The sequence below is a fragment of the Photinus pyralis genome, unplaced genomic scaffold (genome assembly GCF_008802855.1).
Source record: "Photinus pyralis isolate 1611_PpyrPB1 unplaced genomic scaffold, Ppyr1.3 Ppyr1.4_LG5, whole genome shotgun sequence".
In the NCBI taxonomy this organism is placed as follows: domain Eukaryota; kingdom Metazoa; phylum Arthropoda; class Insecta; order Coleoptera; family Lampyridae; genus Photinus; species Photinus pyralis.
The window spans coordinates 39,910,225-39,933,561 of record NW_022170596.1 but is presented as its reverse complement, the minus strand read 5'-3'; the positions used below and the strand labels follow the sequence as shown (position 1 = coordinate 39,933,561).

Here is a 23,337-nt window from a genome sequence, read left to right as displayed (position 1 = left end):
GGTAATTCTAAAATTCTTTGGTAATAAAATGAGGTATGTATACAATCGCAGTGCCATTTATTAATTTATATTTAAGAAACTATGCTTTCTATCCAAAGCCTGAATATATCTACTGTTTCGTATGTTTATATTCTTTAGTATAATAGAATAAATGATAGTATAGCTACAGCATGGGTAAAACTACATTATGGCAGAAGGCCTCTTTAATTTGAAAAATGTCCCATCGTTCTGTAGCTACACGACTATCTGAAAAAGCCTTCATAAAAAACTCTAAATTTGATCATGACTAGCAATAGCACTTTTTGTCACCAAAAAAATAAACGTAATTAATTCAAGGCATATAATTGTGCCATAAAACTATTACAGCTCAAAATTTATGATATAATCTTTAAGCGAATTCGGTAAATTCAGTTTATTTAGATAAAGGCCCGGCTTTTGGCTTAAGCAGTTATGAATCTTCACTCTACATATTTGCTTCAAACTTCGAGGCCTTTTGTATAAATCTCTGATAATACAAGTTAACGGCTCTGTTCTTCTGTCAGGTACCAAACTTAACTGTTGTGTATGTAACATTTTTAAACATTCAAATAGAGGTTTATGTTTCATTACTAAATAGAACAACATAATTATCTTGGCAAACGACATTTTCGGATCCGTAATAACGTTTTCTTTTCTAGAGACTAACATGATATAGTAATATAAAATATAATTTTTACTTTTCCACAAGGATTGTGAGCGCTGCAACGGATAACTCTTTATTGCTTCCGATATATTTAAACTAAGATCTGGATTAGCTCCGTACTGGATTAAGGTAAGCGTAAGATCGTACACATAATCAATGTCTCTGCAATCGCGCACGTTTTGTATCATGTCCATGCAGGACTGCAAAATATGCTGAGTTCGATTGCTCGCGCGTACGTTCGGATCTAATCCGTACGAAAGTAATAATATTAACAAATTTTTTATAAATTCAAAATTGAGTTGTTTTTGCACATCACAGTTTAATGTTATATTTTCCGATACTGTAAAGACTAATATATGCAGTGGAGTCAAGTTCTCACGATAACTACAGTTTGGACTGGCTCCGTACTTTAAAAGTATTCGAATGCAGTTCAGGTAGCATACCTAAAATCAAAACACATTAACTAACGTTGCACAATTACACCTTTTGAAAATGTTATCTTATTTCTATTATGCCCAAATGTTTCGATTGTTGAGAGCTAAATAACCAAAGGTTCCAAAATGCTTCTTTCTTTTGTGAACTTATACAAATTTTCAAAATATCTACCGCATTGTTTTTTTTTTATTTCATGATTTATTGTTGTCTTTCATGTTCAAAGATATTTTGATACAAAACTTTCTTTCATTGCGCCGTCTTTAAATAGGAATGCGAAAATAAAAATTTTGGTACTGTTATTGCGTAGCGTCCAAATTAAGAAAAAAAATAGTTTGGTTCATTCAATTCTTGTAACTACTACAACACTCTGTATAATGTATGGCATCCTATTAAACTTTAATTTACTTATACAGTAGAACCCCGATTATCCGTGCTCAATGGGACCGGATGGCGCACGGATAATTGAAAAGCACGGATAATCCAAAGAATTTATTGTTTCTTAGAGTAGGCATACGTATGTATACTAAAAATATAAGAAAAAAATCAAACTAAGGTATGCACAATAAATTCTACAAAAAAGTTCATAACACAATGAAAAAAAACAGAATTCTAGATAAGGTCTGACACAAGTACAGTTGCAACTTACATGTAGCACGCAGTCAAATGCGCTAATGCTAAATGGCTAAATTTCGCTTAACCTGCATCGGCTGATGAAAGATAATTCTCTGAGCATGCGCGCACTCGGTATTACAGCCTGCGTTTCCCTCATGGACTAGCGAAAATTCTCGTCAAGTGATTGACGGCAATGGTATTTCAATTAAAACTTTAAAAATGTAATTTCAAAAACGCGCAAGCATGGCACGGATAATCCGCATCCCGGATAATTCGCGCACGGATAATCGGGGTTCTACTGTACTTTTATGAATATTCAATAGTTTCAGCTTGCAACTTACCTTCATGCTATGTGTAAAATGGTGCAAAGGATCCTTATTAATAAGCGGTACAAGACACACCATAATCGGAACAGAGCCATCACGTCCAACCATATTTGGTTCACCTTAAAAAAGTAAAATTAATTTGTAATGTGCATGATTTTTTGGTGATCGATTAGTCAATTGCATAATTATCAATTGTTACGTGATAATCAATTTTTTATTTATGGATGAGTTGATTAATGGCTACTAAGTGTACTCTTTAAAACGATTATTTCATGATCTCAGCACATATCAATACAAATATTGTACATAGTAACAAATGTCTATTATGAATTTGGTATTATTCTTAATGTCTTGTTAAAAAAACATAAGGGCATAATTATTACATGGCCTTGGCCATTGTCAGACATAATAGTGGTGCAGTTCACAAGACACATATGCTAACGTCACTGCAGACTATTTTGCATCTTTTTTAGTAAGCATTCTTATAAAAAAAGAATAAAATCTAGAATAAGATTGTGTTATTACACTATGTAGATTGTTACCTAATCCCCAAAGTGCTTTAAAAGTGACTGTTTAGCAAGATCAATGGATCTAAAAGGTCATAGCCTTTCAGGAGCGCCTCCTGTCCTTGGAGTCATTACAGAAGCATTTTAGTTTAGGAATCATGTTATTCAAAGCGTGACTCTATTCCACTTGGCATTATCACAGCTTTCTAGTGACTACCATGCTCCTCTCATTGCCATACCGTTCTTTTAGACGTCACCATGATTTTCATAATGCCACTCCTCTTTTTTTTGCCTCTGCCACGATTAGCGTTATTAGAGCCTTGTGGCTTATCTTATTTTCTTGACACTACCAGAAACTTCCACGCGTCACCATATTTTTTTACAGCATTCTATGTCATGAGAAAAAGCCTACCAGAGCTGTTCCAATACAATCAGGCACTTTAGGTGCGTTCTACACTGTTCTTCCTGGAGCACCCCTGTATAGGTCCACAATATTCTCTTTCCAGCTTTGAACACAGTTCCTTTCGTTGAGACCTTTAATGAGAATACCAAGACAAAATTAATTTCTACCCCCCTCCCTCCCTCCGGCCTCATACCGATCTCGGAAAGGACTCGCGCAGGCAAGTTATACTTGGCACAGACCAATTCATTTCGGTGAGACCTTTTATTAGAATAGCAATGAAGGGTAGAACGTGCGTTCATCCCCCGCCCCCCCTCCATTTTCAAAACTTTTACTTGGCACCACTAAAAGGCATATGTATGCAAATTCTGAGACCAGTTGATTGTCGCATGCAAAAGATATGCACGTTTTACATTCAAAATCAGCATCTCAAGATTTTGTTTTTATTTTTTTTATTTTACAAATTTGAAAAGATACAAAAAAAAAGAACTTTTTCGTTCCCACTATTTGAGCTCTACAAGACAGCCTTGGGGAATTTTCAATAGATTTAGTTTTGGGGAAATCGTCACCTTTATTTTTTTATACGAAGTGGCTATATGTCCGCCGACAGTACTATAATTTAAACTACCTATACCTATCTCTTACAGTTTCAGAGATCCACATGGTGGCCCTCGAATTTGAATCAGCCTGTATATTCCCACTTGCTATGTGCGGCTAATGAGCCATCGAAGGTAGAATAAGTATTGTATATGCGCACTCGTTGAAACATTCATTCAAATAGAAGATGTCGTCAACAATGAACATGACTGTTAAAAAGCATCATGTCATTTCATCAAATTTAATTTCCCTTATCATCGACTGTAACACAAAATATCGTCGTTCTTCTCGCTGCAAATCAGCGCCTTCGTCGTCTAATCAACGTACAATCTACGCTATTGCTACCGCAAAAGGTAACCCCATTTGCATCACTTATCGCCATCGCCTAAGAAGACCTACTTGGAAACAAGAAAAAGTACTAGGTGGGCCAAAAGAAATCACCCTATTGGAAGATGCTCTTATTTTTGCAAATGGCGGCCAATGTCAAATCTGTTTGGACATTTGTGAACTAGACAGGTTTAGAATACAAGTGAACAAGCCATGGAGCGATACACTCTCCAAGAACGCGGAATAATCGTATCTATTTTTTTGCGTTGTGGTGTTGGCGCAGCACGAATTCCGTCGCCGATTCCCCGGTCGTCCGGCACCGACTGCGCAAACACTGCGCCGTTTGGCCGCCAACCTTGAAGAGCATGGGACCACATGAGACGCTGCCAAAAGTGGCCGGCCCCGGAGCGAGAAACATAATCATAACACAGAATCGAAGTTTTTCATTTAGAAAAAAAATGAGAGCCAAACAACATCGGATGACTTCTTTTGGCCCACCTAGTATGTCCTTTTCGCTCATATTCTTTTCGGAACTGTTCATATTTATAGTAATAGTGCACTCCGAAACAAGATGTAGAATTAATTTACTTTATTTGTATTTTTAATCAATAAACATGTTAATCATTAGTGTTGATATTATTTCAACATCCCTCTCATACAAAAGCCAAGCATTCTGTATACAGTCCACACAAAAAATACAGAGGTTTCGCTTTACCCACAACCATACGAGTAGTGCTATGTATTTTGATCCAGTTTCAGGGAGTTGATTGAAAAAAAAATTTTACCTGTACTATTCGTATAAAAATTTTTATTATTGTTGAAAAGCATGTTTTGGTATTTAGAACTTAATTTTGTTTAGAAGTAGGCAAGAGAATAGATGCCTTTCAAAAAAAATTGTATTGAAATAAAAAACGACAAACAAAAACTATAAAAATTGAAAGACATAGTTGGTATGCGTTAGTTATTTTTTTTATTACACCAAGTTAAAAAATGGAAATATTTCCATGGGTTGGTCATACTGCATAAATACATACCTCCTTCCGCCAAAAGCATGTGCAGCAATTCATAACAGATATCCCAGTCTCGCACATGTCGCAAAACGCATGCCAAAGCAGAATTTCCCATTTGATTGATCGACTGTCTAGCGCCAGACTGTATCATATACCGCACCAAATGCAATATGTCCCACTTATTCCACTTATCATAGCCATATCGAGCCTCCTCCAACGCGTAGCGAACAATCAGTGCATGTAAAGGCGTGTTTCCTAGAGAATCTGGCGTATTAATTAGTTGTTTGCAGCCGTGTTCCAGCAGTAAGCGAATTGTAGATATTGTATCTTCGGCAGACTTATGCGCAACAAGAAAAACTGCAAACAAATTGTTATAACAGAAAAATTGACTACTGTCAATGCAACAAGTATGACAAACATGGGACTTAATAAAATAATAACCATTCATCGAACAGAATTGATATTGTAACATATATTTAATCACTTGATTTACGTACAATTAATTATTAATGAATTTATAACGGTTCTTTAATACATTAATTTATAACAGTTAACTTATCACTAACATGTAAATTTATAACACGAGCGCGAATTTCACTATTTATCACTTTGCATTGATGTTGAAGCTGAAGATGTTAGCCACAATTCAATTTTCTTATATGGCCCACAACAAAAAAGAATTCTCGAATCAGCATATCATATTTCAGTGAAAGAATGCGTCACATCGGCTTTCATCCCTTATCGCCGGTGACTAATCCTTTCGATCTGATGGCGCCTTGCTGAAGACGAACGGTAAGAAGTGGCCATTTCATTGGGTTGGGTTTGCCACCGATTCGCGACTTGTTCCTTGGATGCGATTGTTTTAGCTACAGTCAAAAGTATGAGAGAATATGGTACATCAATTCAACCGTGACCAGCATTCATTTGATGCCAAGTCCAGTCAGTCGAACGGTTATTTTTTTACTAACCCTCTAAGTCAAGTGTACATACTTTTTGTGATGACAGTAATTTGCCAACTTACCAACATGCAACAAAGTCATCTGCTGTGTACATGTACGGACGGCAGTATCCGCTCCAGCATTTATAAGTAACTCTAAGAAACGACTATCGTGCAAGACCGCATAATGGATGGGATAATACTCGTCTTTCAGTATATGAATCTCGTCCGCTCGAAGTGTGACTAGAAACTGAGTGCAACGCCAAGCGCCTCGTTCACACGCAGCATGTAAGAGAGGCTTGCGATTGCGAAACAGTCCGTTCTACAAAGCAATCAACAACAAACTAGAATTAGATGAATAATCAGGCTTAATACCCACGGATCACCACTCCGAAGCGATAACATCTCCAAAATTTCCACTTGATCTCCGTCTAGAGCGTAATATATGGCAGACTGAAGTTTTGGGGGACGATCACGATCGCGATCCATACAGTTGTCATCAGCATTAATATTAGCTGCGTTGATACTTTGGGTGAGAAACTTACAACAATTTCATCTAATTGTACTTACAATACTTTCCTCGATGTTCACAGTTATTGCTATGGGGTCCGGGCCAACACATTCTTGCCTCCACATCGATTTTGGCACCATGCTTTAACAGCAATTCCACGCACTCGCTGTACCTAAAAAGCACCAATATTAGCGCAAAAGCACGTAATTTAAGTGGCAATTAATTTATGAGTGTGCCAGAAAAGGTAGTTGCATCACCATGGAAAAGAACTAATTTTGACTTTATTGAGAATGTCAGAATAACCCCTAGAATAGCACAGGTCCTTAAAAAAATTGCTAAATATGTAATACGCAAGAGCATAAAAATTTTATTTACCGACAGCAATCCACCTGGAAAGAAAAATAAAAGCGTATTATTATTATTATTATATTAAATTCGCTTATTTGGCATAGAACGAAATGCAACTGTTGAATACCAGTTCCATGGTATACCAGTTCCTAAATTCCTCTTAATGATGATTGTAAAAGTTTATTTGCGGAACTAGAACCGGGACGCCGTCATGGATTTTGTGACGTCACAAGTCCCGCCCATTGTCTTATCTTGTTTGGTTCTTATCTTGGCTAAAGTACAATGGGTTCTTATCGTAACTTCGTGTCGTTTGAATTTTGGCTAGAGTAAGAGGGGTTTTAGGCAACATCTTGTGTGGGTGGTACCTAGGGTAAGGCGGATCAATGTGGATTTTTCTTGTTCCTTTCACAGCTGCTGTACTTTATTGTCATAGCGAGATGTTGGCAAGTTTCGGAAACGTGGTCTATGATGCTTTCAGGATTTGATTATTTCTGAAAATGTTGAATAATTTGGAAATTTCACCCGGCTATTTCAGTGAGCATAAATACCGGTAGCTAATCAGAGTTGTTGCAGAAAACCTCGTCTGATTAGATTGTGTTTAGTATCATCAGAAGTGCGCTAATTAATCATAAATTTTAAGACTAGTCCCAGCTTTCTCGCCAGATTTTTACGGTGATCGGAAGCCGAGAATTAACTAAAGAAGTTTTCATTTTTGAGCACATTGATACTAGTTAGTTTGGCTATATGAATTTTCCAGTCTTCCCTTGTTGCAAACTACCAAAAAAAATTTCACCTTTGAGCAATTGATGTAGGTGCATTTGAAAAAATATAGTTAGTGCACCTAGAGAATGATTCCTGGTGGTTTGTAGCAGACCACTTTAAGGGTGATCCAAGTGCAGACAGATTTTCATTTTATACATTTGAGTTTTTCTTAAAAGTGAACATGCAGTACAACTGTGCCCATGTTCAGTTAAAAAAACAAAAGAAAGTACATTACAGTCGCCAATTAAGTTGACATGTACTTTTTCAATTGCAACAGGGATTTTTGCGCTGTACGTTCACTTTTGATAAATCTCACTATATGTTACAGCATTAACTCGATCATCAACTACCTTCTCTAGTAGCCTTAGGTACTTAACTTTAAAATTAGCTGTTGGCTACTCACCCCTTCAAACATGCAATGTGTAAAGGTAAACTACACGGACATCGACTAATATCTGCCGATGAATGTCGCGCTAACAGCCATCGTACCAATTCTACATTATTGGCCCCTACACATCTCTGAAGTAAATTGTATCCAGATTCGTCGTGTATCATTAGGATATTTTCATTTTTAGGTATTTGCTGCAACAGACCCTCAAGCCGTTGCACACCAATCTTGGCATTAGCGCGTAAAGCATCGAATACTGTCTGAACCTTTTGTCTTGTGGAGTCCGTGACACGGTGTCCGTGCGCGTTTGATAAAAGAGCACTGCCCGATTGAAATACTTGACTAACTGAACTTCCCATTATCACCAAATTTAAGCGTTTTCGTTAGAGAAATTCTAAATATACAACAAAATCAGTTATTACTTAAATTGTTTTAAATTAAATTTGAGATCATCTGTTTACTGTAATAATTATACGTTAACGTAAATACTCACTGAGCTTATAATTTTGACCTAATATTTCTCATTCTTCTATTTAAATATTATTAAATTTAAATTAAGGAAGGACAGATTGAAATGTTAGAATATTGAAGTCCTTTTGAAATGCGAAACTTGTGCACGTAATCGATTTGACGTCTTTAAATTATCTTTAATATGAAACATTGTTTATAAATAGGTTAATGTGTTAGATTATTAAACAATATGTTTTATTACTACGCACTAAAACTTGACAATTCTAAAATTTGACAAGATTTATATTTGCATTTATCAAAAATCAATAAAAAAAGCGGCGACCTCTACACTTGCAGCACTGAAGCTACAAATCTGCGTTAAATTGTGCGTACGCGTTTTTGTAGCACTAGGCAACACACAATACTCCTTAGAGCTTTCATAGTCTAAGCCTTTGAGTAGTATATAATCAAAGATTCGTTGTATACTCTTTGATATAATCAAAGGTCTAAGCCTAAGCATTGATTATATACTTACGAATATATAATAATAATAATAAATGGCTTTAATAAGTACCTACGTTAAATTACATAGAAATGTGTACAAAGGGCGAGATTCAGTAATGGAATGAAACATATACATACCAATCAATGGCCTAAGCTAAGCAATACCATTGACTAATACTCCTTAGTCAATGGGGGAGTATATTAGTCAATGGCAATACACACAGTGGCATAGTTGACATTTTCACTTTCCATATTAAGGTCTAGTCATACACATCAAATAGTATTATCTTTGATATCAAACATGGTTGTGCTGTGATTGTAAAGTTGTAGTGGTTTTCCCTGAAAATTTACCGAATGGCTAATTTTATAGACAACTAATTAGCTATGGTTGCTGTAGCTCTTGATAATGTGAGGAAGAGTCGACTCGAACTCGAAAGATGAAGTGGGTGCATAATACCTACTTCAATTCAATCACATATGTCAGTTTGACACCATTGCAGCGAGGAACAAGGATAGCGCTATTGAAAATGACATAAATTAGTAAGAGAGGCATTTAGTCCACAAGACTGAAATAAAATTCAATGACTATACTGCATCTAGAGGTGCAAACGCAGTCTAGTCATTGAATTTTATTTCATTCATTTCCGTTAAGAAAATTTAAATGCTCGGGCTAGATTTCAAAAAATAAAAAATCTAATTACTATAGACCTTTATCCTGCATTTTCTCGATCTTTTGGGATATTACTTTTAACATACATTGTAAATGTTTATGTTGGTGTATGGGTAGAAAGTTATGAGTTTCGTTCAACGCCAAAAGATAACGGTGCCACTTCAAGTGACGATTATGCCATAGTCGGCTGTGATTGGTAGGTGAAGGAAAACTAGCGGATACTGTCGATACGGTACTTTACTTGATAGTGCTCAATTGTTAATAAAGCCCGCTTGACATGGAGCAATAAAAATTGCAATTGCATGCAAGTTGCAAGAAAAATTGCGAAAGGCATGCGCAGTTCAAAGCCAGCTGATCAATTGCTGCAAGAGACTTGCATGCAATTTTTATAGGACCGGTGCTATTTTTCTTGCATGAATCGTGCAATTCTAGGGATAAATCTAGTTGTTTTTGTGTCACCAACCTAGTAAAATACAGCGGCGGCAACTATGATGCTGAGAGACGCACTCATTACTTGTTTTTATTAATCTTATTTATTCTTGTAATTTTCACGTTTCTTCAAGCAATCAAAATTTAATTTTCATTTGAGGTTAACTACTTTGTTGACAAATCCATATGTTTCTTCTGTTGGCAGACATGTGGCAATTGAAATAGAGTTGCACCATGTCAAATACCATGCAATGCTTATTGCATGCAAGGATTTGACCTTGCAATTTCTTTCTGCAAGTTCTTGCGCGTTGTATTGCTCCATGTCAAGCGGCCTTAATTCTCAGTCGTTAACTTTTCTGTTCTAATCAGTTTGATTTTCTCCCTTGAAATTGTTTTTTTTTCTCAAACCTTTTCTCAAGCATCGTAGATCTATATGTAGGTATACATTCACATAATCCCTTTACTGCTTGATTAATAGGTATCTATATTCGAATTAAAAAACTTACCTACCCTAATAATTTTTTTTTGTGTAGGTATTTATTAGAGACCAATTCTCAATAATACCTGTGATAATACTGTGGTGTCATGATCTCATTAAAAACCTAACTCCATATCAATATTACCACATATCTCATGTAAATCTTGTTCCATATACCAACTGAGTGCTTTCTTAAGTACCTATATACAAACACACAGTCGTAAACAAATAAACCAATCTCTCATATACCTTGGAAAAAAGCTATGTACACCTAGAAATAAGTAGGTAGGCAAAGTTCTCATTTAGTCCATCTTTCAGTAGAAGCGTTGAGTAAAAACTTCGTTAATCGTTTATTGATTAGTTGAACGAACATTGATAAAGTACGACGTTGGTTAGTTGTTGCTATTCCTGACCTTTACTGTGACCGCGATAAGAATAATATACGATTAAAAGGACGATGAGACTAAATATAATGCGATTGTAGATGATACATTAAAGATGATCTGGTGGTTTTTCTTATTTATTTTGGGATTTGTTTTTCTCCACCGAAAATGGCGCTACAGATACCTAATGGCCATACCAGGACCGCCATCGTTGCCTTTAATAGGAAACACGCTACCTATGCTTGCCAGTCCAGGTATTTTTAATATTTTCAGTAATTAATTTATAATTTTGTAACAGTATAACATCTTCTAATTCAAGAACGCGCATGGTGCTTGCTACAAGAATACAACAAAGTTTACTACCCCATATACAGATTATCTAATGGTTTGCTTGATTCGGTGCACATCAGTGCACCTGATGATATTGAGGTTCGAAAATGTTTATACTGTTTCACACCGTTAACGTGACGTTCTTATAGTTAATTTTATCGAGCAAAACGCATTTAAGAAAGTCAATAATTTATGACCTGTTGCAGTCATGGCTCGGCAAAGGGTTGCTCACCAGTGACGGTATGCACGTAAATGCAAATGACTTACCTATACTTAAATGAAGTTTTAGGGGATAGATGGTATCACAGGAGAAAGTTGTTAACACCAACATTTCACTTTAATATAATTCAGCAATTTTTTACAGTATTTGCCACTCATAGCGAAGCACTTGTTCAACAACTTGATAAGGAGTGCGACAAATCATGCACAAACATAATACCACTCATTACGAAATTTACCCTTTTTACTATATGCGGTAAGTTATATTATTCATAGCGCATTTAGTACTAACTAGTTTGTACCCAATGTAAAAATAGAAACTGCAATGGGAACAAAACTGGACGAAAAAAAAGAAGGCAACAGGGACTACGTCTCGGCCACTTTTGAGTATGTTAATTATAAGTAAAATACAAAGCATAATTTGCTTATGCGTTTAGGATGGGACAACTGTTCATTAACCGTATAAGACGACCATGGCTAGCATACAATGTCATTTTCAATATGACTGAAAAAAAGAAGGAGCAAACCTCTTTATTAAACATCTTGCACAGTTTTTCTAAATCGGTAATAGAGGATCGAAAGCAGCATTTTAAAGAAGTTGTTCAGAATGAAGATGAACATGATGATCAATTTCATCAAAAAAAGCGAGTCGCTATGTTAGATCTGCTGTTATCCGTACGTAACAGTGGTGCTCAAATTTCAGATGAAGAGATTAGGGAGGAAGTGGACACATTCATATTCGAGGTGCAGATTATTACAAATCAAAGGTTCAGTATGTTAGACCAATTTTTGTTTTAGGGGCATGATACTACTTCGGCTGCAATTTCATATGCATTGATGTTGATAGCGAATCACTCAAATGTTCAAGTGAGCGTGATTCTCTACATTAGGTCATTGAATAAAAATTTTTTATTCAATGATTAGGTACATAGTATAATATATTAATCGACAGGAAAAAATTGTAGAAGAAATCAATCATATCGTGGATGGTTCAAGTCGCCCATTGAATTTCGCAGACATTCAACAGCTTTCTTATTTGGAACGAGTTGTAAAAGAATCATTACGAATGTATCCCAGCGTACCTGTGATTGGTAGGAGGGTGGATTTTGACGTAGTTACCTCTACCTCGCACGTAATTCCAAAAGATACCATTGTATCCGTCCATATATTCGGTTTACACCATAACCCTAAATTCTATCCGGATCCAGAAAAATTTGATCCGGACAGATTTCTTCCTCAAAATATGAAAGGACGTCACCCATTTTCGTATATACCATTCAGCGCGGGACCGCGAAACTGTATCGGTATATAAAATTCAAATATTATGTTTTTTGTTTAGGTTATTTTATTACTTTATTTAGGTCAAAGGTTTGCGATGGTAGAAATGAAAACAGCGATAGCGTCAGTTGTACGAAATTTTCGTTTGTTGCCAATTGACAAGCCATCCGATTTACAGTTCATGGCTCATCTTATATTGAAAGCAAATAAGGGGGTACATATAAAGTTTGAAAAGCGTCAGTGATCGAAATACAAGCAAACATTAATAATTTTAGGTACCTATAGCACTTAGGTACCAATGTAATTTTATTAATTCCGTTTTTTAAGAATAAAACAATTTCTAGGTACTTAGCTGTTGTAGTTTTCAAGTATTAATTTATGATTTAGGAAGATGACAACTATTAACTCTGCATCAGAACGACAAGGACCCCCTTTATTATAGAATCTCATTAGGTAGGTACCTATACACTGCGTTCATGCTTTAAGTATAATGTGGTTGTGATATTCAACTTTAAAGCTGCCCTAAATTTTTTGAAAAGGTACTGATATACCACGCGGCCCTCTCGTATTGTTTATATAGATGTTGGTTTGCCATTTTTTATTCCATATGCTGTAAAGGATCATAACTGATACTTGGCTAAAGTAGACAGACGGTTGCTTTCAAGTTGGGGCTGTAATGTAACTGGAATTCACAGTGATGACCGAAAGCTTTAATTCGAGAAGAAACATATTAGGTACAATCATTTTTTATTTTAGAATTTATGAAACTCAACATCGTTTGGAAATCTATATGTAATCACACTTCTTTTTTCTTAGAAAAATATGCCATGTTAGACTGTAATGTATCAAAATCCGCTCTTTGGCAGTTTCTGGAGCAATATCTGGGTGTCAATGCTAAATCTCTTAGGGGAATCAAATTCCCTTGTTTGGTAATGTTTTAGGTACCTACCAAATATTAAATTTTGGGTTATTTGATTACACTTTTTAACAATGTTTTAAGTTTCGGGTTTCGTTGTACCTATGCTGTAATCTGCAGAAATCAAATTTGATTTTTGGTAATTTTCGAAAGAGGTAAAGTAATTACGGCATAGCCTTCACCATTTGCCAGAAAAAGGATTGGATATAAATAAAGGCAGGTTATCCTCTCCATGGCGAACGAAGTCAAGTACTTTGCTTTAAGTTTGCTATTTTCGTAATATGTTTTGAAGTGTATTTTATTTAAACCCAACAAAAAATTCGTTTTAAAAAGCACATGGTTCACATCTAGCATAGCCGCATATACCGGGTGATCAAAAAGTAGTGCGGACAGATTGAATTTCCCGTAAAACTAAACATTTATAAAGTTGGTAACATACCAAATGTCATTTATGTAATAGCAATGGTGGATCAACTTAATCACTAATACATAAATAAACTACCTTCTAAACATGTTTGCCAATTCCTTAAGTAAAAAACATTAAAAACTTAAAGCGCCCAATTTAAACTGTCTGCAGTTCTTTTTGATCACCCGACATACTTTTTAGTTGATACCTGATCGCAACAGCTTTGATGTCGAAACGCGAAGTTTTTATTGTGATTTATTGGAGTTTTGACCACTAAAGCAATACCAGGTTATTAATCGAGCTATGCTCTGCTAACATAAGTACTGCCTATGCATGTTATCTGTAGGTACAGAACATCTATAATACTATACAGCTGCACAACGAAAAATAAAGAAAGTAAAATCTATAAACAAAATGCAAACAGTATGTAGTTGGAGGAATGTAGAAACAAGCATCTCCAAGCCCTCTAAATAAAACTATACAGGAAATATGTGGATCTATTGTAAATATTTAAGTATATTGTATATATAGTCACAAACTTTAACAGTATAATAATAAGTACTCTGCATATACAAGAAAATACTGTGCACTACCTTTAAATATGTATAAATATGAATATAAAAATTTTACTTACATGAATATATAAAAGACACATTGACTAAAGCCGTGGCATTAGATTACATGAGGTAGCCAACTTTAATACTAAGGCAATACGGTTTCAAAATCTGAATATCAAATATCATCATATAAAAGTACATTTACACTGAGTTATTAGCTAACAGGAGCTTTAAGCAAACTTGGAATGCAATCTTAAGTTCGATAGTACTCAGCGTTGTCGTCACCAACATACATGAGTATTTAAAACAAATGCAAAGTTAAGTACTTATAAACTATCTCAATGCAAATGTACTTAGTAATTAACACAGCTGTTAACATTGCGATTTGTACAGACAAATAGAATAGGTACGTACATAAGACGTAACAAACTTATTATGAATCAGCCGATGTGTTAATCAACCATTCATTATCAACCAAACTATTACTAGTTATATTTACACAGCTGCCATTGACACACAAAAGTATCGTACAGTGTATTCAAAATAAAGCCTCTATTTTCAAGCACTGTGATAGAGTTTCCAAATATACAAATAAGCAACCCACAAGCAATGACGTATACCCTACTAATTATTCGCGATTAAATTAACACTAAAGACATAGAATTTATCCTTCCGTTTTTGAGACTTGAAAATATAGCCCCTTAATCCTATCCTACCTGAAAGGCATTTTTCTTAAGAACTCGGGGCTGTCTTGAATTAAGCTTGAACACGTAATTACAATTACAAATAAAGCTTTGGTCCCACGACGGAATGATAATCGAAATGCGACTCTCATGCGATGAGAAGTACTTAGTTACAAGCGGCGGAGATAATAATGTGCGAATATGGTTTTGGCCTCAATTAAGGGAACACTTCCAGGTCAGCTATACGGCTCCAGTGAGGGGAATCGCATGGCACCCTTGGAATTATTCGCTACTAGCAATAGGCGGAGGTGTCGGACAAGGCTGTGTGACCATTTGGAACGCGTCCAGCATGCAACAGAAAGGCAGAAAATCTCCAAAAGAAAACAACGCCTTCGCGGTCGATAGTTTGGCGTGGAACCCCCTAACGGGAGAACTAGTGGTGAGTTATTGGCACCGAAGGACAAATAACGATGGCGTGCCTAGGAGCTCGATTATTGTTCTATCAAACTTGACTACTGAGGTGGATGAAATCGAATGGCACGTCGGGCGAGTGCTGTACCTTCTATGGGGAAACGGAGGAGCGACCTTAGCAACGGCTGCGACCGATGAAAATCTATGCATGTGTGCAAATAACGTTTTAATAATGTGTGACAACTGGCCTTATTCATATTATTTTAGTTTCTTTTAACGGTCTTCATTGTTATTTTAAAATAAATAAAAAACAATGAATATATCGATTAAATTATAAACAAAAAAGAGAGGTTATGTTACCCTGTCAAGCAATTTCAAATTATTGACCAATCATAAGCATTTCGGATGATCGTATCGTCGGGTTTCGTATTCATGTGAATCCAGCTTAAAGGTATACGCAAACCTACGCGGTCGCGGTCGCGGTAGCGGACGCGGTGGCGGTAGCGGTGGCGAACGTGAGGCCGCACACTAGGGCGTCCAATCCGCGAGATCACATGTTTTTTTACGCACACTACCAATTGATTGAAATATGGCATTTGAAGTACGGGATAGATTTGTTTCTTTTTTTAATGCCTAACAATGTACTAAAACTATAAACAAATACACTTATCTTCACCAGGTTTGTCCAGTATCATGGCCAATTCATCCCATACCTTATCTTTCTTTTTTATATTTTTATACTCCTTACATGTAACGTCGTATAAAATTGGATTTCCTCTCACTAACTCAATTATAGTTGTTCTGTCATTTTCTTTCGAGACATACGGCGCAAACTGGCGGGCCAACTGTGAGTGCAGCTGTCGCCCGCCACCGCTCTAGATCGCCGCGTTTGTTCGCTGCACTGATCTCCACCGCCACGCTTGAACGCTTCAGTATGCGTTGCCTGTATAAAGTGTGTGCATTCTATTGCCCGCCACCGCCACCGCGTCCGCTACCGCCACCGCGACCGCGTAGGTTTGCGTAAACCTTAAAGATCACAATTTTATCATTCAATTTCTAGAAGCCCACTTGTACAACTTTACAACTCGCCGACATTTTCTTACGTTGATTATGCTTTAAAATACCCTTATTATTCGTGGCAAAATTACAAATTAAATGTTTGAGAAGGTTGTGTGTGTGTTAATAGAAAGTTATTGAACACGTTTTGAGAGTTTCCCCTTATTAACGCAAGCCTTGTTATGACAGCTACGCATGCTCATTTAGATTGTTTAATTAAGGGAAACATAGTAAAATACTGCCTTCCCACAAAATACAATAGGGAGTTATTGCACACATACTATAACGTCAAACCTTAATTAAATACTGCCTTACTATAATAAGGAACTACCTTATTTTTGACAGCACAAATTGAGTTATTGCATGTGACAGTTTACAAGCAGTTAACACTCAACGTATTTATTTATTTCTAACCTCAAATTATTTAAATTTTTTATGATTGAGTATTTATTTATTTTCTGTGGATGCAATGGAAGAAGTTTTGGAAGCTCTTATTCTGGGTGACGCTGCAGATGATGATTATGAGTATGTCATTATGGATAATATTTTCGTTAATCGCGAAGAAGTCAACCAAGGGCCCCCTTTCGATTTTAATACCTTAACTGAGGAAGAGGTGTTGCTAAACTTTCGGTTTTCAAGAGCAGATCTTCCAAGATTATTTCATGTAAATTTTAAAGGTTATGATACTACTCAGCTGATGCTTTAAGGGAAAATAAGGTTACCTTAAATCCTTACCGTATTGGGACGTAAATAAGGGAAGGCAGTATTTTAATAAAGTTCCCTTAATTAAAAAATTTGTCTGCGCACGCGTAGATGTCAAAATAAGGTCAGCGTTAATAAGGGAACTGCGTCGTAACGTTTGCAATAACTCCCTAATAAGGATTTAAAGTAACCTTATTTCCCTTATCACATCAGCTGTCAAAATCTTGACCTCCAAAATATTTTTGTGTTAGGTATATTTTGCGATTTGCCTTTTTTTATATGTATATTATAACGGCTTCCAAAATTTCATCCATTGCAATCACAGACATGTGGTAAACAAATCCAAATATTACGTTACAAATAACGTCGGCGAATGTCAGTGAAAAATACAGTCTCCTTCTAAATAAGGTATGGCACTATTAATAAGGTTTAACATTTTGCACTGATCACATTTAAAATTCTTGAAAATATCGTGATAAAATGTGGTATTTTAAACAATGCTCTAAGGTGTAATTACATTGATTGCAAATGAAATTTTTGCAATTGTATTTACTTTTGGCCATTGTAAATAAACAAAATGGCGGTCTTATCCTACCAATATAGTTATTACAATGTGCTGTCACCAGAGGTCTCACTAGTCACTGTTAATGTTAAACGCGAATAGAATATAGTTTAGTAACTTGCTCTGCATATTGTACTGAAAATTTTGAACACACTGTCTATACAATAACATAGTCAAGCTTATAAACATTTTCACTAAAGCATCTGCTGTTGCAGATTGTCCAACTGAATTCCAAAATATTATTGTGTAAAATTTTAATTTCACCTTAGGATAGGGCAAAAAATCTATCAGTTACAGAGATTCCAAATTCAAGACTCAAAAATCAAGGGTGAACGACCGATTAGAGATGCAATGTACTTGAGAAACATCAACATTCACCCTGCGTTACCTACTAAGCTGGTTAGCTTCTTTGTCGCGCTTACTCATAAAAAATAAAAATCCGAATGTGTTTCAGATATATACTCCAATTTTTTATTGGTAATAATTTACATAATTTAAATCGTTTATATTTTGTTTCCTATTTTGACTTTTGAGGTCTACTGCATTGCATTACTATGGATCAACATAAATACACTTTGAAATTGATACAATTTGCTGTTTTTTTTAGCTATTTAAGTGTCAGAATTACAGGTGGAATACAATACACAACAAAAGTATAATAAAATGTGGACGTATTTTGTAATTGAGTTGAAATAAATAATAGCCAGTTGGCGTTTGAACTTTGGAGAGGAAACTTTGTTGTTGACAATTACAACTTTAATGATGCCAATTCAAACTATTTTAGTAATAGCCGCTAGTAACTGTATCTGACTTGTCAGTTGAAAAGTACAGATTTCCGAGACGGAATTGAATCGTGATATCTTTTGTTGGAAGTTTTCAAGTAGTATAGGCTCCTTGTATATTGTTACTTTCACAGATAAAACACTGTTGACCACCATAATTAAAAGCAAATAAAAGTTGGAGAGCACTCTCCTTACACTAGTTAGGCACTTTAATTTGGAACCAGGGGTTTGAAATATTCGGAAAATCACTCAGCAAAAAAAGTGGTGAGAGAGAATAGAAGGTTACTTAGCTACCTAAGCAAAATTGATTAATATTCTTACATGTTGGCATTGAGTTGTCGAAGATCTAGAACTTTGGTATTGTAAGCATCCCCCCTACCAATTTCTACGACGATTCTTCGTGTTTTTTATAGACCAGATACACAACATAAATCAGTTGGAAAACTTGCTTACACTTTTACAGACATTAAGCAAAACCACAGCCATTTTTACAATTGACAACCATTAAGATTTTTGTAATTTTTATTAATACTCGGAATAATAACCTGTTCGATTAACTTGTCATTGTATTCAACAAACCTTTTCCTCCATTTGTTTTTCTCAGGATCCGACTTTTTGATCCCTGGCTTATGAACTAGAAAGGCATTATCCAAAACGAAGAAGGTATAGTTCCTAAGGCACAATTCGTATCCCTAGGAGCGAAATATTGAAAACAATGCACTAGTAAATGATCACCTACTTGTACAACTTTATCTTTCATCCCCTCCCAGGACAACCTCTCGTCATACAAAGGTTCCGCATTCGTTCCAATATATATAGGTTCCCAATGGTAATACTTCCCCGTCCTTTTTCCTAAGGTAAAAATTTGCAACTCGCTGGTCTCATTCGCTTGTGCCCACTCATCAAATTCGGGAATCGTATGGCAGACGGAACAAATATTTTGATGGAAGCGAATCACAGTTCCACGCTTCAATAGACGAATCAGGTCGGTTTTATTCGTGGGAACGTCGTAACCCTTTTCAATCTCGAAAATGTGCAACACAAATACAACAGGCTTATAAGGCAACATTTTGTAATCACAGGCTGCTATTAAATTTAAAAACTGTGGTATAACGTTTGGACTAGGGTACAGTTCAATATCGGAGGTGAAAACGTAATACGTCTCGGCTGAAACTCGCGCCACATTTCTTCCCACATTAATCGGGTAGATCAAGCTATGCTTGCTCACATACATGTCTTTTCTGTCTACGTTTTCAAATGGAGGGTTAGTGGAGCAGTTGTATGTCATGTTTGCGATGAAACTTGGATGTGGAATCTTAAAAATATTTAAATAAACAAGGAAGCACAGTCTTTAAAAGGTTACGGTAGTGTCACAATTTACACCCTTAAGACTCAGCTATTACTGTTTTGAATAAAAAAAATTAATTATTTGAAGTATACCCTCAGTAGGTTTCATATAATGAGTGGAGTTTTGAACCTCAATTCAAATTACGCTCACAACATTTGACGATCCGACGGTATCAGTCATAAAATATTATTTCCGCACAATCAGCCGCAGATGTGCGACGAATGACCACATGAAATTCAATAAGTTTTAAGGGTTACAGAATTTCATTTCGTGTGTTTAAAAACTTCCGTTATTGTTCGTATTTATCGTAATAGTTTCCATTACGCAAGTCACCCTTTGAATTTGAGAGTCACTAAATTTTAATTCATGCGTATGTTCAGCTTCCATCATGAGGAAAATTTTGATATTCACATAAACTATTTTAATTTGAGAAATTCAGCAGCCTTAACCGCCTGTAAAATTAATTAAGAACCCGTTGATGGTGGACAAAATAAACTCGACTTATAATATTCACTTAAATAACGAGAGATTAGATTATTGCACTACAACTGCCTTCTGCGTAACTTTCACAATTAAACAAGACCGACTATCTCTTTAAAGAGCTTTGATAACAACAAAAATGACTGTTTTGCAAACAAGGATGCTCAAATACGGCCACATTTCAACATAAAAAAAAACTCGATTCACGTCTTCTACCAAAAAAGAGTCACGTTTAACCTCTGCCTCTTCTATTTAAAACAATTTCACTTTCTCAGTTCTGTTTCTCCTTCCTTAACCAAATACTGCGTCTTTGAAAGAATTAACATCTCCTTACTTCGGCAATAACACGTGCTTATCTTGAAACTAAGCAGCGATAAGGGCAAAGACCGGAGGAAACTTTTACAATAACAATAAACTTAATCTTTTAACACGTACATAAATCTTTACAATAAAATAAACAAAAGAAACAAAGTGATTATTTAAACAAAATTAACAACATTAAATAATTTCGACAAAAATAAAATTGACTTCGAATTTAAATAATGTCTGCAATACTTTTGAATGACACATAATCAAATCATTGGCGCAAAAAAGTTTTTTATATCTCGTGTCATTTTGACAGCGTTTACAAATAATGTGCCAAAAGCGCAAGACGCGAATACGCCGCAGAGCGCACGCAATCGCACTGCAGAAAATCATACTCATATTCCAGAACGGTTGAAGATTTGTTTGCAAGACATTTAGTACTCTACAATTTATTTTCTATACGTTTTTCGTATTTATTTCGGTTTGCTTTTCGTTTCGAAATGCGCGCGAACGTGATTTTGGTAAGAAAACTCCATAAGACTCCACTAGCGGAAGTGTGATAGACCGGCCTATGTTTTTCGGATCTCTTACATTGTATGGACCATATACATTCACTTTATGATTATACTCAAGATAGGGGGTTCATACTCTTATTATTTTGCATAGGCCATAGCCTACTGCATATGAAAGACGAACTTAATAGCACCTTTTTTATAGTTTAATTATTACAAAAGAAATAAAAGCAAAGGAAACAGCACCTAATAAGTGCTTATAATTAAAATCTATTGAATACATGAATACCTCAATTATGAATACTATATGTCAATTCTTGCAACTTCACCTGCAGTGCAAAGTTCGCTCTCCCACAAAACATGCAACAAATAATATACAAGACGTGACACTACCATAACCTTTCAGCAATGACAGTACGCACATATTTACCTCATTAGGAGCATGATCCTCTAAGAAGAACAAATGGAAAGTAACCAATTCAGCAACTTGAGAAGTGCATCTTCGTAAATACGCGATGGATTCGACTGTCTTGTAGAAGTCCGTACCAGGTGCATGCATTGCCAGACTTATAGGGCCATTCCATTTTTCCAACAGAGGCCCTAAATTATCTAGAAAGGTAAAATCAGCATGGGTGACATACGTTACACTTTCTTCGCAGTTGAATCTTTTTGATGAAGTCACATAATTATACAAAACAACATAAGAGTTGCGTTTGCCAACGCTATACTCGGCATATTTATTTGTACAGTTAGTTAGAGCTTTAATACTTTGTGTTTCAGTAAAACTTCCGTTGTAAGTACACTTTAATGGGTACAATTCAGTCGGTGTTAGGGTTGCGGGTGTGCGATTTGTGGAATGTACCAGAACAAATATAACGGCAATTACTCCAAAAATACAAACAAACAACAAACAAAAGTATTTCTTCTTGGTCTTATCTGCATCACTCTTTAGATGGTTGTTGTTGCGGTTGCTGCTCCGCATCTTTGTATTATGTCGGACGGAATTTTATGGATCAAATTTAAATTAGCTGGTTTTTGGGGTTACATGGTGTCGTTTGCAAATATAGACCGAATGTGTTTTATAAATAAATTAACATAACGTATAAATCTTTTCAACACATGATTATTATTGATTTTTAGTTTACAACCTAACCTTCCGTTAAAGGTTATGTCACATATGGTCACATGATGAGAGAGTCAACCATAGATTACATAAAACCTCGTAGCATAAAACAAACCTTAAGACAGTGCCGCATTAAGCACGAAGCCCGTTCTACTTTTCTTCAGTGTATCATCTAACTTTCTAGAAACTAGACCCTTTGCTAGAACATAACCAAAGCCACAGAAAAGAAGTAATGAGACCCAATGTTGCCAGACGAACCTTTCCACAAATACAAGGGTAGGTAACACAAAAACAAACAGGGGAATTATTAGTCTTACATAAAAATGGTGTTTATTGTAAATAAAAAAATTCTTCTCAAATATCAAGCACAATACAAAGGAAACACAAATGCAATAACGTCCCGAATCACAGCAATTAGTGAATGACTTATACAACCTTTCCTCGATTTTGACCGACCAAGAAGCACATCCTTATCATACTCTCCAGAATATCCCCTCCCAATGTTCCTATTTCGTTCCCGGGGGGTCCTTATGGTAATGTGTTCATCGGAGTGCTGGGAGCATACACCTTACGTATAGTTGGCGGTAGTTAACATTCTTCTTAGGCGTGGAAAGCTCTGGGTCAAACCCTGTTCGGAGCTGTAACAAAGCCGCAAAAATCAACCCAGTGAGCACAAGTATGGTAACTACTTTCTTCGTGTCTTTACTACCAGACCACTACACCCGGATCAGGCACAGGTTATTTATCCAAAGTAAGCTCTTTCCTGATTACCTACCCAATGGGTTGTTGTTTGTTAGGGAATTTGAACATTTTTAGTGACGAGTATAAACTTCGATCAAAACTGTGTCAAATAAACAATTTAGATTTGTTGAAGTTCTAGCGTTTTAGTGACATTGAAATTGCAATTGAAC

General features: G+C 35.8%; 3 protein-coding genes across 7 annotated transcripts; 1 reads left to right on the top strand and 2 right to left on the bottom strand.

Annotated features, from left to right (window-relative positions):
* Window positions 1-110: 110 nt before the first annotated feature.
* LOC116171646 (ankyrin-3-like) lies at window positions 111-11,486 on the bottom strand. 3 transcript variants are annotated; one of them, XM_031488609.1, is made up of 8 exons: window positions 8,335-8,596; window positions 7,857-8,235; window positions 6,403-6,515; window positions 6,208-6,347; window positions 5,917-6,154; window positions 4,920-5,252; window positions 2,071-2,174; window positions 111-1,125 (listed from the first exon to the last, which is right to left on the bottom strand). In XM_031488609.1, the coding sequence occupies exons 2-8, from the start codon at window positions 8,198-8,200 to the stop codon at window positions 361-363; spliced, it is 2,037 nt and encodes a 678-aa protein (XP_031344469.1). In that variant the 5' UTR covers window positions 8,201-8,235; window positions 8,335-8,596; the 3' UTR covers window positions 111-360. The 3 variants fall into 3 exon arrangements, with proteins under 3 accessions (XP_031344469.1, XP_031344470.1, XP_031344467.1); XM_031488610.1 differs by lacking the exons at window positions 7,857-8,235; window positions 8,335-8,596 and adding an exon at window positions 11,353-11,486; XM_031488607.1 differs by having other exon boundaries at window positions 7,857-8,596.
* On the bottom strand, window positions 9,008-22,308 carry LOC116171648 (beta-1,4-glucuronyltransferase 1-like). 2 transcript variants are annotated; one of them, XM_031488614.1, is made up of 4 exons: window positions 21,734-22,308; window positions 19,397-19,972; window positions 19,237-19,349; window positions 9,008-9,313 (listed from the first exon to the last, which is right to left on the bottom strand). In XM_031488614.1, the coding sequence occupies exons 1-4, from the start codon at window positions 22,283-22,285 to the stop codon at window positions 9,253-9,255; spliced, it is 1,302 nt and encodes a 433-aa protein (XP_031344474.1). In that variant the 5' UTR covers window positions 22,286-22,308; the 3' UTR covers window positions 9,008-9,252. The 2 variants fall into 2 exon arrangements, with proteins under 2 accessions (XP_031344474.1, XP_031344473.1); XM_031488613.1 differs by lacking the exon at window positions 9,008-9,313 and adding an exon at window positions 15,564-15,757.
* LOC116171647 (cytochrome P450 4C1-like) lies at window positions 10,690-12,933 on the top strand. 2 transcript variants are annotated; one of them, XM_031488611.1, is made up of 9 exons: window positions 10,690-11,009; window positions 11,075-11,184; window positions 11,235-11,325; window positions 11,375-11,560; window positions 11,622-11,691; window positions 11,742-12,048; window positions 12,103-12,171; window positions 12,257-12,608; window positions 12,666-12,933. In XM_031488611.1, exons 1-9 carry the CDS (start codon window positions 10,871-10,873, stop codon window positions 12,824-12,826), a joined length of 1,485 nt encoding a protein of 494 aa, XP_031344471.1. In that variant the 5' UTR covers window positions 10,690-10,870; the 3' UTR covers window positions 12,827-12,933. The 2 variants fall into 2 exon arrangements, with proteins under 2 accessions (XP_031344471.1, XP_031344472.1); XM_031488612.1 differs by lacking the exon at window positions 10,690-11,009 and having other exon boundaries at window positions 11,076-11,184; window positions 11,375-11,399; window positions 11,450-11,560.
* Window positions 22,309-23,337: the final 1,029 nt, after the last annotated feature.

Excerpts from the sequence above, each read along its gene's own strand:
- LOC116171646 (XM_031488607.1), bottom strand. The coding sequence starts at position 8,200 with ATGGGAAGTTCAGTTAGTCAAGTATTTCAATCGGGCAGTGCTCTTTTA. Across the intron at positions 6,348-6,402 it reads TGAACATCGAGGAAAGTATT|CTAATATTAATGCTGATGAC; the intron begins GTAAGTACAATT and ends GTATCAACGCAG. Across the intron at positions 2,175-4,919 it reads CATGCTTTTGGCGGAAGGAG|GTGAACCAAATATGGTTGGA; the intron begins GTATGTATTTAT and ends TACTTTTTTAAG.
- LOC116171647 (XM_031488611.1), top strand. The coding sequence starts at position 10,871 with ATGATCTGGTGGTTTTTCTTATTTATTTTGGGATTTGTTTTTCTCCAC. Across the intron at positions 11,326-11,374 it reads AGGGTTGCTCACCAGTGACG|GGGATAGATGGTATCACAGG; the intron begins GTATGCACGTAA and ends ATGAAGTTTTAG. Across the intron at positions 12,049-12,102 it reads TGGACACATTCATATTCGAG|GGGCATGATACTACTTCGGC; the intron begins GTGCAGATTATT and ends TTTTTGTTTTAG.
- LOC116171648 (XM_031488613.1), bottom strand. The coding sequence starts at position 22,285 with ATGCGGAGCAGCAACCGCAACAACAACCATCTAAAGAGTGATGCAGAT. Across the intron at positions 19,973-21,733 it reads AGGATCATGCTCCTAATGAG|ATTCCACATCCAAGTTTCAT; the intron begins GTAAATATGTGC and ends AATATTTTTAAG. Across the intron at positions 19,350-19,396 it reads TGAAAGATAAAGTTGTACAA|GGATACGAATTGTGCCTTAG; the intron begins GTAGGTGATCAT and ends TTTCGCTCCTAG.